At 36.7% G+C, this 12,810-nt stretch overlaps 1 protein-coding gene across 1 annotated transcript in view; it reads left to right on the forward strand.

The window, feature by feature from the left end:
• Window positions 1–12,810, forward strand: part of LOC100892611 (unconventional myosin-X) — a 55,541-nt gene that overhangs the window by 26,126 nt on the left and 16,605 nt on the right. Inside the window, exons 4-7 of the mRNA XM_030985073.1 lie at window positions 101–267; window positions 9,142–9,262; window positions 10,613–10,690; window positions 11,948–12,107. Of these exons, the coding sequence (XP_030840933.1) occupies window positions 101–267; window positions 9,142–9,262; window positions 10,613–10,690; window positions 11,948–12,107 (526 nt within the window). The remainder of the gene's footprint in view (window positions 1–100; window positions 268–9,141; window positions 9,263–10,612; window positions 10,691–11,947; window positions 12,108–12,810) is intronic.

Consider the following 12,810-nt stretch of genomic DNA (forward strand, 5'->3'; position numbering starts at 1 on the left):
AAATTTTGTATATATAATTCCATGTTGCGTGTGACAGAGAGGGTTGATGGAAAAACAGGGATGTAATGTACACCCTTTTTTTTATTTCCCCATTTTGCAGACAAAGATAGGACCAATCATCATAGCACTGAACCCACACAGAGGTCTATCACAGGACCAGGTCCTGGAGCACAGTCAGCCTAGTCAGTACCCTCATCTCCAGAAGCTAGCCCAGCGAGTCCATGCACAGCTTGTGGAACAGCGCAGACCTCAGGCTGTCATTCTAAGGTATGTTCCTCTACTTATAGCTACAGGTTATAGATGTAACATTTTGGGAGCCTGTGAAACTGGTAACAAGACAATTAATACAGGTCGCTCCCATACTCCATAGAGATGCATATTAAAGTGAAAAGAAACAGTAGGCCATTTTATGGATGAGTTCTGGCCTTCTGGGACCTGTTTCACAAAGCCTTTTTTCAATGACATGACAAAAACCAGTGACAAATCTGCTAATAGCCAATCAGAAGCAAGGATTTCACTAGCTTATAACAAAAACTGTCATTTGTTACTGATGACAAGTTTTTGTAAAATGGGGCCCTGGTGAGAGCTAGAAGGGCATTAACTCTAAAAATGGATACAAGCTAACGTCCTTCCGTCGCTCAGGAGATGATATATAGACGGCAATTTGACGTAAGATGTTGCCATGCTACCATACACAACCTGCCAAGTTTGTCCGTAATACACCAAAATGATATAAACATTGACTTCTTGTTACCTGAACTGAATGTCACCCATTAGCTCAAAATATGTTTGCCTCTTCAAAATCCATTACCATCTTCAAGCACACTCACGAAAGCTAAAGTAGTGGATTTCTTCTTTTCACTTGAAACATGTCATCTGTTTCAAGGGCATTATATACTTTTTTATTTTTTGGAGTGGCAGGGGGGGGGGGGGGGGACACATCTATAGCTAGGAATGGATTTAGCATGTGCATCAAGGTTTTCTAACCTTAGTCGAGGCATTTTTCTAATATCACAACTCCTGAAATGGCTCTTCACTTCATGCAGTGAGCTGTAAATGTAGGTTATGAAGTTTGGGGATATATTGCCCAGTTTGAAGAGTTGCAGTGCAGTATTTGAGATGACAGATGTAGGTAAAGGACAATCTGAGTCCTTGAGAAGCATTATGAGTGCGTCTCATCTCTAGACCTGATCATCTCGAACATCCCACATGACTTTGAGTAGTCTGGGACTACGTCCCAGTATTTCTCTGCTTTCATTTTATTCCTCTGTCTGTGCATGCATGGTCTTTATTTAATCTATGGAGATGTTTTTCATTAGGAATCTCTTATCATTTCGAAATCGGCTGGCAGTAAAGGTGGCATTGAATTCTATGTATAAACAGAATTACATGTATCCTAATTCTAGACTTTTTCAACTAGAAAATTAACCAACACTTTATGTTTTTGAAGGAAAATTTAGGATATCTTAGAAGTTTGTTCTCAATGTTACTAGAACAGATACAGCTTTTACTTCACATTCCTTTTTAAATTTTCATTGTTTACTTCACTTCACTTCTGTTAAAAGTATGCATAGAATTTGATAATTTTATCTTGATTAACTAAGAATCTAAACTCTTGCCATGGGCAATGAGGACAATATGTCAGGAATGATTGACATATAGGATTACATATCGCAGTAAATGAATATTTGCGAAGACTACTTTTTAAGAAAATTTAATTTATTAAATAGCACAATGACAAATTAGCCCAATTTCAAACTTCAGGGCTGTAAGAATGGTCTAACTTGTTAACCTATCTGAATGAGAGGGACGATGTGAGAGGAGAACTCTAGAGGGCCCATGAGTAAAACCATCGATATATGATGGAGACATCCCGAATCAATAGAAGCCGTGCTTCTGCTGCCAAAATTGATTCTCTGCGACGACGAGAGAGAAAGAGACGCAGCAGGCAAAACAAGAGAGCATCCCCCGGAGCAAGATATGACAGTTGCCCGTATGACTCTTGTGATGAAATTATAGATTTTGCATGTGAATGTTATTCCGTCCATATAATTTTTGAAATTATAGTGTTTTTATAATTTTGTCACGCGTTGGATGTCTCACTTGAGATTTCCTGGTGATTAATGGGTGATTATGTTGATAAATCGCTGGTAATTCAAACAGAGATTCACACTTCTTTACAAAGAAGATGATTCGGGCAAGATTGATCAGCGAGGGAATGAGTCTGGATGCCCGAGGAAATGTTTTCCTTGGAAGAAAGAAAAAATGAAAGGAGAGAGCAATATTTTCATGATCGTCATCAATTTTGATGTGTTATTCTTTAGCATATGAAATACAAGGAAATATTAAAGTTTATTCAATACTTTCAACCTTTTGGTTGCCAGAAAGGATTAATAATGAATGTAGGTGACTAATTTTTGAATACTCCCAGTCTTTGTTATCCCTCTAATTTCATTGGCGATGCAAATCTCTACGTCTTTCAACATTTTGCATTTCTTTGTTTTCTTTTCATTATTTCAAAGTTGGAAAACACTAAACAACAAGAGAATGGGGAATGGGGAAAACAGCAAGAAAATAAAAAAAGAGAGAGAATACAAAAAAGACAGAGAAAAATGCTCCAACCTACTTCCTATTACAGGAAAGTTTTTCTGAAGTTTTGAGATTTTATTAGTATTGGGATTGGCGGATATTCATTTACCATTTCAATCACTTCCCTAGGATCACTTGAACAATGCCGAAAGGTCTTGTTCGATTTATTCGTCGGACACCGTCTCTCGTATATCTCTCTTGACACCATATCAGAGTGTTTGAAAGTCGGTTTGGATTACGGTAAGGCTTCACGATTGGCCCCTTAATCGAATAACGTGGATGTGTTCGACGGCGACGGGGGGCATCACCAGGATATTAGCGCAGCTAGGTTTCCGGGTGCTTTGATCTGCTGCGTGTACCCAGGGACATGTGTTGTCTCCGTGTGTCTTTTGCCTACTTCCCAATCTTATTCATGTGCACGGAAGAGCAGGGAAGGAGCGGGTTTGGTTGGTTCAATAACTAAACATGAGACCATGCACTGTCAAGGGCATTGATGATGTTGAGCCAAAAGCCTTTGTTCAGCTCCGAGTCTGAACTACTAATTAATACTGCTTTATGTTTAATTGTTTTTGATTCTGTACATGTCTGCTGGTTGATTTGAATGTGGAATTTTAAGAGCCGGCCGTGATGATGATGATGATGATGATGAAGATGATGATGATGATGAAGATGATGATGGCGATGATGATGATGAAGATGATGATGGCGATGATGATGGCAATGATGATGGTGATGATGGTGATGATGATGATGATGATGATGATGATGATGATGGTGGTGGTGGTGGTGGTGGTGGTGATGATGATGATGATGATGGTAGTGGTGGTGGTCGCGATGATGATGATGATAATGAATATGAATATGATGATGATGATGATGATGGTGATGATGATGACGACAGCGATGATGATAATTCTGTTTTACCTGACTGCCTATAAAGCAACCAATGGACCTATAGTTTTTAAGTCCTATCCAAGGGACTTGGGTTATGGAGGAGTAATGCCTACCTGATGGCACTAATACATTGTCTTGGTATTGAACCTAGGTCCTCCTGGTTTATGAGACTACTCTCCTATACCACTGACCCATCACTGGAATAGGGATGAGAAAAATGCTTACAATACTGAATTTTTCAAGGATTAGGTACCATTTGAGATTGGCAGGTGATAATTTTTTTATCTAAAGTGAATTTCGTTATGTATGCCAAACTACTGTCCTGATAATCTAATTGCCAGAATAAAAGGAAGGGAAAGATTGTTTATTGCTTGGTCATTGAACCTTTCCAAAAGGACAACGTGAAAACGCATCTAACAATTGGTTTTGAAAAATATCATTACTGTATTGTGAAAGATAGAAAAGAATCAAATTTCTGAATAAGAGGAGTTCTTTGGCCTCAAATTCAATGCAAACTGCCTAAATGCTTTTCCTTTAATCAGAATAAATGTACAAGTAGATTGCAATCTCTACGTGTTTATGACATCCGTTACATTTGGCCGTACCTGAATAAAACAGATCTATACAGTTAGTTTCCTCTTTTTGTGTTACCATCCTCCATTACCAAAACAAATTACATAAATTGATCCTCATTCTGTATAGACAGGCAGGATTGAAAAATAAAAAATATATGAGAATATTCACTTTTTGCATACCAGGGCAAAATGAAGCGCAAAGTAGGTGTCCTACTGTTGTGGGGATTAGCGGTAAAAATGGTTACAAATTGCAAAATTATGTGAGAAAAAGATGTGGTTAGCCCTGCCTTAGAAAAAACCTTCAAAATGTGTAGACCAGAGGCAGGAAAGGGTTTTATATTGGTGTGGTATATATTTGATTTATCTGTTGACACCTTTCTAATTAAACCACGTTTAACGTAGGACAAGATAAATAAATATGACCACAATGAAAAATGGTATAAACATGCAAAGCCCATAAATGCTGTTAAGTAAATTTGTAGTGCAATTCAGGAATGATCAGTATGTCATTAATCAATCATAATCAATCATTTTCAACCCTTAATTTTCCATTTAGGTTTTGGAAGGAGCAAAAATGTGTTATGAATAGGGAAAAGAGATCAAAAAGCAGATAAGCCTTAAATTAATATTAGGAAATCAACCACTTTGTCTTTAGGAAAAACCTCTGAAACAAAACTTAAGAGTGAAAATTAAAAATTTGCCCTAATCGTAAATGAACAAAAGATTTTATATGTGATACTAAGCAAACAATTTTTTAAAGCCTACTCTTGCTTAGATAAATACCCTTTATATTAATGTGATCTTAACTGAAACAAAGGGAATGAATAATGATGAAATGTTTGCTCAAAATCTGTTTGAACAATAGCGTTATACAGTACAGAATCCCCAAAACCATGTGAATACAGGACTGTGGTTTAGAGCTGTTTACCTTGATGATGACCTCACATAGAAGTACACTCATATTTATTATCATTTACCAAGGCCGTGGGAATAGCAATCAAAAGTATTCTTTTTCCTGATGACGTTTGGGCATTTAATTTGCTTAATTGGTTATTCTTTGTCATATATAATGAAGTTCAGTTTTCATTATTGGCAATACGAATTCAAACAATGCCCTTTAATTATGAGTTAGCTCTAATAATAATGATAATTGAATTGAAGTCAATTCAATTAATTTATTAGTCCAATGTAAGTGCAACAATTGGATATTTGTTTTACTCACATGTAAAATAAAGGCTCAGACATAGTTTACAAAGAACATAAATAGGATATGGATACAAAATATACAAAATTGATAATGATAAATGTAATGTACGATGTCTATGCTCATGATGCAAACCTTTATACAAATATGCTACATGTCTTGCAAAGAGTAAGCTTAGTGGATGCCTGTTGTCTATGGCACCTGCAGTATTAATTTGTTTGTGGTTTACCCTTCTAAAGTAGCTGCATGATTGTAGAAGGATGAGTTTCTGAGCACTTTGAATATCAATAACAACAGCAATCACATGACAGTTAACAGCAATAGCAATGATGATACCAGCAACGATAACAACATAAACAACAACTACAAAAAACTACAACAACGAAGAGGGAAAAAAACACTTTACAAAGATGTAGTGATTGATTACTGAATTGTATCTCCTGTTGAGTGATGGATGGGCATGAACTCGTGTAGATAAGTGGATCTGTCTCTCAACAGATTATAAGCACCATATTTTCCAGGGTCATCAAGGACAATAGTTTTTGTTAAAGTGAAGAGGCAACACTGTTTAAATAAAACTGAAAATAAATAAATAATTAAATAAATGAAATATTACAATGCTGCAAATCTTTGATCTATGCTTGTAAATCCTCCTTTTTATGAATGATTGATGCATCTATGAGTTGAGATCAGAGTTGTGATCCAAGCTGTGATGGACTCTCATATTGCTGTTTTGTACACACAGAATGGAATTAACCTAGAAATCATCTCTGTATTAATTATAGACAAGCAATTGAAGAACATCCACAACTAGTTGTACTGAATACCATTTAATCTTTTCAAATGAATGATAAAAAGCATTCAAAATCTGCATTTATATGAAATGTAATCTTGTAATGGCTCCATTTATAATGTCAAGGTGCTCATGTCAACAATACTGCTACAATAACTTTCATTTGAAGGGTGCTCTAGTTGGCCTAGGGAAAGATGGGGATGAAATTTAATCTATCCAAGAATAATCTACCATTCAAAACCGGGTTCTGGTCCACTTCGCCCGCAGATCCCTAGTATATACGAACAGTCTCTCTTCCCCAACAATAGATTGTAGGGTTTAAGTTATCTAGATGCGGTTTTCATAGTGCGAGAACCCGCATTTTGCTACGATGACGACAGAACCAGGTGATTGATCATTTGCGGATTGCAGCCTGTGTAATTGGTGTCCTATTGATATCCAATAATTGCATCTCTCGCTCTTACATGCAATTTATCATCATTTGTAACGTCAGCCTGTTTCTGCCACGTCTTGCTGCTCCAATAATGATCTTTATGAAGAGTTTCTCCTTGGCCCTGCAATTATATCTAATAGATCATAAGAAGAAAGCTCAAATGTGATTGCAAAAGTCAATGAATATAATTGTGTAGGGCCTACTAGTACTATGAATGATGGAGGTCTATAAGTGTAATATGAGACTGCACAAATGATATTTTTTGTGGAGTCTTTGAAAAATTAGGGAATTGTTGAGACAGGTATGATTATGGACATTAATTTTTCAAACTGGCATTATTGATAGCTTCAATTGTTCCACCATACAGTTATTGGCTTCAGATTTTGTTTTAGAAAATTAAAGGGCCATTTGAAACTGACAATTTCTGTTTTGTGGAGAAAGAGAAAGAGAGAGAGAGAGAGAGAGAGAGAGAGAGAGAGAGAGAGAGAGAGAGGAGAGAGATTGTAGTGGCATTAAATCTATTTACATGTTGACGGATGGATTGATGGATATGCTTTTAATTAGACTAATATTTGCACTTCTGTATCAATTACATGTACTGGCACTGACATTGGAGAGATTGGGAGCTGTATACATTTATAGGGAAAATGGGAAAGAGAAGAAAAGTTAGATTTTAGAAGGCCAAGAGCTTAATGCATTTAACTTCATTAGGGACATAACATAATGTTGCAATCATAAAGAAATTTCCTGCCAAATCATGAATTAAAAAAAAATACAAATCAATGTTTACAATACTGTATATATATAGGTTTTCATAGCAAAATATTGGATTATCATGTGGGACCATGATAAATAATTAATCAGCCTGTAATGTTATTCACTTTGATAGATATAATGTATTTTTCTGTTAAGTTTTCCCTCAGTGAAAGTGCAGAGAGGTTCTGGGAATTTGATTTATGAGGGAATTGTGAGGGTGTAATTTTTGTGTTTTGACCAGCTGTAATCCAGCTATTAGACTTTGTTTGATTTTTGTTATGTTGTAGGGCAAGTTCATTGAATTTCATACTTTACTGCGGTATTCCACTCCTAGTATATACTTTGAGTGTGTATACCCAGATTCAATGCCTTGGGGCTGTTTTCTTGTAGCAGAAGGCATGAAATGAGTTTGGGCCCTTCTGCAGAGATGTGACCTCAATTAAACATCGGGGACTTATCACCGCTTTGACGACTATTAGCACAGGTGCTGGCGAATTGGGGCAGGGGAGGAAAGGTGTTTATGCACTGGTGTAACTTTGTTGAGAGACTTGTTGAGCTAGCTAGAGCAGCCTCTTCTTTTCTAACAAAGATTTGTAATATCCATTAAATTTCCAAGAGAGCTAAGAGGGATATATAGGGCAATGTGTGAAAAGCATGACTCCTTTGAAAGTATCAGTTGTTATATTTATTTGTCTACAAATAGAATCTATTTTCATGAATTGGAATAGATATGTGCAGTATAACTTGTTACTTATGTGAGTTATGTCGATAGAAGTGCACATTGGGTAATTACTGCTATACGATTGGTTTGTGTTTCGTTAGATTTAGTCATGTCCAGTTATCTTACTATACCAGCTGGGGGTGTTTCACAAAGATCCTTAGTCGAACTTAATTCTAAGTTGGACTTAAACATTGCGGAAAGTCATTTGTAGCCTTAAATGAAATATATTCAAAAGCAAAAAAATTCAAGTATTTTAAACTTTTCATTAATACCACATCAAGAACTTCATATCTCCTTGATAATAGAAAAGATGAATGATATGTATCAACATTTTATGCCTTTTAAAATAACTTTTACAAAATAGTTTCAAGTATGTTACGGCTTTCCATAATTGTTAAGTCCAACTTGGGATCTCTGTGAAACACCCCCCAGATTTAATTAAAGGGTAAGAGCATGTTGTCTCGTGATATTGAGAGTCAGAAGGGCATTAATTCATATCAGTTTATATATAACTTGTGCTCTTCTAAGCTCTCAGTGGATGATTTCATTGATTATGAATCATCGTTCTGCCTCAGCTTGTGATAATTTCAACTGTTTCATATGCTCAGTGATCATTCCTTAGTTTGGGAATGATGTGCTGATCGAGCCTCTCACTTCAGACAAAGATATGAACTTCTTATTTGTGTAAGAGGGATGTAGATCATGTAGCATTTGCATATAAAGTATTTTGGATGATTATCATTTGTATCATGTTTGTCATATGTACTGCTGTGGACATTTTGTACATTACATGAAATGTGATGACTATTGAACATACCAGTACCTTGTTCAATGTAATCACAATTTAGGACTTTTCAGTCTAACAGATATAAGTTGGTTTTCTACTTGTGTAATTTCTCTTTTCAATGTTTATAACATTTACTTTTTGTATACCCGGTATGTCAATGAAAATAAATTTCAACTGTATTGAGTTTAATTTCAAAGTAAAGATATATTGATCAATAGCATCAAGATATCTGTACAGATTTGAAAATCAATGCTTTTCTGTCATGTTTACCATGCCATGCACTGGAACGCAGTCATTTTGATGGAGACATTGTTAGTGTTTACTATCTCAATCAAATTTGGCTGAAATCATCTTTACTGAATGTTTCTGCTCTTTCTGTCTCCCTGCAGCGGTGAAAGCGGGAGCGGGAAGACCTACACATCTCAGCTGTTTCTACGGCAACTGCACAGCCTCTGCAAGAAGAGACAGACAGGTGGACCGTTAGATCAGACAGAGAACAAACAATTTCAGGTAAATAAAATCTTTCGCATGCATTTCTCGGCAAATACCTTACTGGGAGTCAGCAAGCATACATTGTGGTTTGATCAAATTAGTTTAAAGTTCCTTGGGCACTTACAATCACACAGTTGTATTTGTATTTGTTTGTGCATGGCAACCTAATCATAGGACTGCAAACATTAGGAATGGTTAAAATTGGTTCCAAGTTGTATGATTCTGATAGGAAGTCATAACTGCATAGAGAAAGGTTTGGGGAAAAATAGACAAAGAGAAGGCTGTACGCTTGAATCCTGGCTCCTCTACTCTGTGATTGTGACAACATGATTTATTTTTGATAGCTAAAGTTTATATATTTATATATTTATATATTGAGAGAGAGAGAGAGAGAGAGAGAGAGAGAGAGAGAGAGAGAGAGAGAGGGAGAGAGAGAGAAGAAGGAAAAAAGGGGTATAGGACTAAAGAGGCAATGAGAGGAGATTAAACAAAAATATTTTGTGAAAGATGCCAAGAAAAATATTAATTTTTATGAACAATAACACTTATATATGATTGAATAACAGCAGATATGAAACAGAACTGGTACCTAGCAATTCAAACAAAACACTGTGGAATCTGAAATTCAATTTCTTAAACTTACAAACTTTGATGTCTAGAAAGAAAACCCTCTTTACAAATCTCTCTAAGAAAGTATGTCTAATTCGTAAGAATATCACCACAAAACTGCATATCTTCATGATTCTGTACGGGTGTCAAAACATGTGTGAAATAATATTTTGAATTTGGCATACCCCACCTGGGCAGTCTACCGACTGAGGTTAATTCCTTGTGACAATATACTAGGTTATTGTGGAGACATGACTCTTGATTTTCATCAACAATTTTGAAAATAACAGGATGGAATGATCTGTCGGAAGTGTAATGTGCTACGGGCATGAACTGTTATGTAGCAGTGTTTTGGTGAACTTTGGAGATTTATTTATTTGCTATTTTTGTCGACCATGTTTGTAATTGGAGAGATTTTTATGTAAATATTTTTGACTGGGCTAGAAGTTCTTAAGTCTTGCTTGTATTCTTTATTGCTCATTTCCTCAGAATGTTCCATTAATTAAGAGGATGACATGTTTTGGTATTAAGAGTGACTTTTTGAAAATAAATGGATGTAAATTGTAATAAATTGTCCGCTGCTTGAATCTTAACAGTACTAAAAGATCATGCCATTTGACAATGTTTCAACAATGTTTTAACAATGTTTTAACAACGGTTATCATTCATCCTAGAACATTTACCTTGATGTTAGTTTTTATTTAATTTCCACACGTAAAAACTCTAATATGTAGTTTCTTTGCCTTTGTTTTGTTTTAGAATTTGACAAATGCTTTCCACGTCCTGAGGGCTGTTGGATGTGCTAAGACAAGACATAACTCATGTGCTAGCAGATTGGTAAGTAACAACAACAAAGACCAAAAAGTGAAGAGGAGATATTGTCTGTTAATATTCAGAAGGGCGTTAAGTCTCTTTTAAAGTATGAGTTAACGTCATTTTGACTCTAAAAAGACAAAATGTAACATTGTCCTCTTATTAGCTAGACAATACATTATGAGCCTGTGTTATCGAATATCAGCTCTGAATATGGATATCTGCATGAAGCCATGAATGTATACACTTTTTAAGTGGCTGATGTTTTTTTTTCTTTAATCATCGCATTGATTAGATTTGGACTAAAGCAAACTTTGACAAGCTCAGACTGTATGTCACTACTGAATGAGTTTTTATAGATTTCTCTTTCCATGTTAATCAGACCATATTCCTTTTTAAACCCCTTTCGATTGGTGCCGTCAAAAAGAGAACAAACTTGCTTCAGATTTGAAACGGATTTTCATAAGAGAACCAAGTGGTTAAATATTCTGAGACAGTTGAGCTGAAATTAAGCTCTGAGATAGAGAGATAACTTGCTTAGGTAGTAGATGATTCTCCTTGTGATATCATGTTGTGGTCCCAGGTATAGGTTTCTACGGTTGTAATAATCTGTCGGTTCATTAACATTCATGTGTGGTAACCCTCCCATCACAAAACATGCCCCGAGGCAACAAACTGCCCTCATCCCCCCAACCGAGGGAGCTGTCCTGTCTACTCAACGTCCCAAGACCGCATCAGCCATCTTGACAGGTCATGGTGGTGGGGTTGGGCACTTCCCCCCAAAACATCCAGTTTCCAGGGCAGAGATTGGACGTTCTGCCCCGAGGCGATGTTCGAGGGGGGTGTCGTGTTCTGAGGTCTAGGCGAGGGGACGGGATTACGTTGCTCTTTAGGGATGATTAAAAAGGGAATCAGTTTCAGGCGTAAGCCGGTGATTGACAGTCAGTGAGGCTGATAGTGGCAACTAATGCGGTACAAGGCGTCATGATATTGATACTGGTAGACTATTAAGTGAGTAACAGTTTGATAAAGGTGTAGCAGTAATTCAAGGACCCATGGAGATTTAAACTTAATCTTTCTACAAATATATTCTTCATCTGTGGTACTTTCCTCTATCCAACAATTGGGATTTTGTCGATACCGGTACTCTAAATAACTGTTTTATCATAGTTCTTTCTCGTCAAGATGGCTTACAGTTGGAATGTTTCTTGCAGTCTCAAAACTAATCATTCTTGACTTATGTGTCCTTAACATTTTCTTCTATTTTTGTGTTTTGTATAGGGTCATCATGTTGAAGTTCACTTTGCGGGCAACACAATAACGAGAACCAAGTTTCAATGTCACTGGTTCGATCAAAGCAGAGTGGTAGATACTCCTGTTGGTGAACGTAACTTCCATGTATTCTATCAGGTGCTAGCCGGTCTTTCTCATGAAGAAAGAGGTAAGTTACCACTCAGCAACGAATCTTACTCCACCATTCCAAACACCGTTTCATTTTTATAAGACATACCTTGATCTTTCCTTATGAATTCAAAATAATGCATTATTTTTCATTTTACAAATTTCACAGTAATATAAGCTGGAAATTGAATTCTTGATTTACTGTATTTAATAGGCAATTTTGAATGTGTTTTATATTCTGATTAACTGAATAAACTGTAGTTCTTGCATTTTAACAGTGCACACGCCCTTTGAAAGAAATGGAGAGAGAGAGTCTCAGAGATAATTAGAGAGGCAATGAAGTTCACTATAGATAGAGGTGGATAAGAGTTGAGGAGAATTTATTGAATACAGTAGGCCGGTGGAGGGTGTGTGTGTGTGTGGGGGCGGGGGGGGGGGGGGGGGGGGGAGGTGAGACAAGGTGATTAAAGAGAGAAGTGGAGAAAGTAAATGAAGGAAGAGAGGCAGATAGGGAGAGGGAGAGAGAGAGAGAGAGAGAGAGAGAGAGAGAGAGTGAGATAAGAGAAAGAGACATGCCTAGTATGCATGTATTTTGCTCATATCTGTGTGGTTTTCAGTGTGACCCACTGGGAGTCTAGAAAGGCGTGGTGCATGACAGTGCTTTCATTCCAGCCTGCTCCTCAAGTGACATGTACAAACCGAGCCAAGGGGAACTCCCTTGTGTCATTTGGGGCATGACATCA

The sequence above is a fragment of the Strongylocentrotus purpuratus genome, unplaced genomic scaffold (genome assembly GCF_000002235.5).
Source record: "Strongylocentrotus purpuratus isolate Spur 01 unplaced genomic scaffold, Spur_5.0 spur5_scaffold_14, whole genome shotgun sequence".
NCBI lineage: Eukaryota > Metazoa > Echinodermata > Echinoidea > Camarodonta > Strongylocentrotidae > Strongylocentrotus > Strongylocentrotus purpuratus.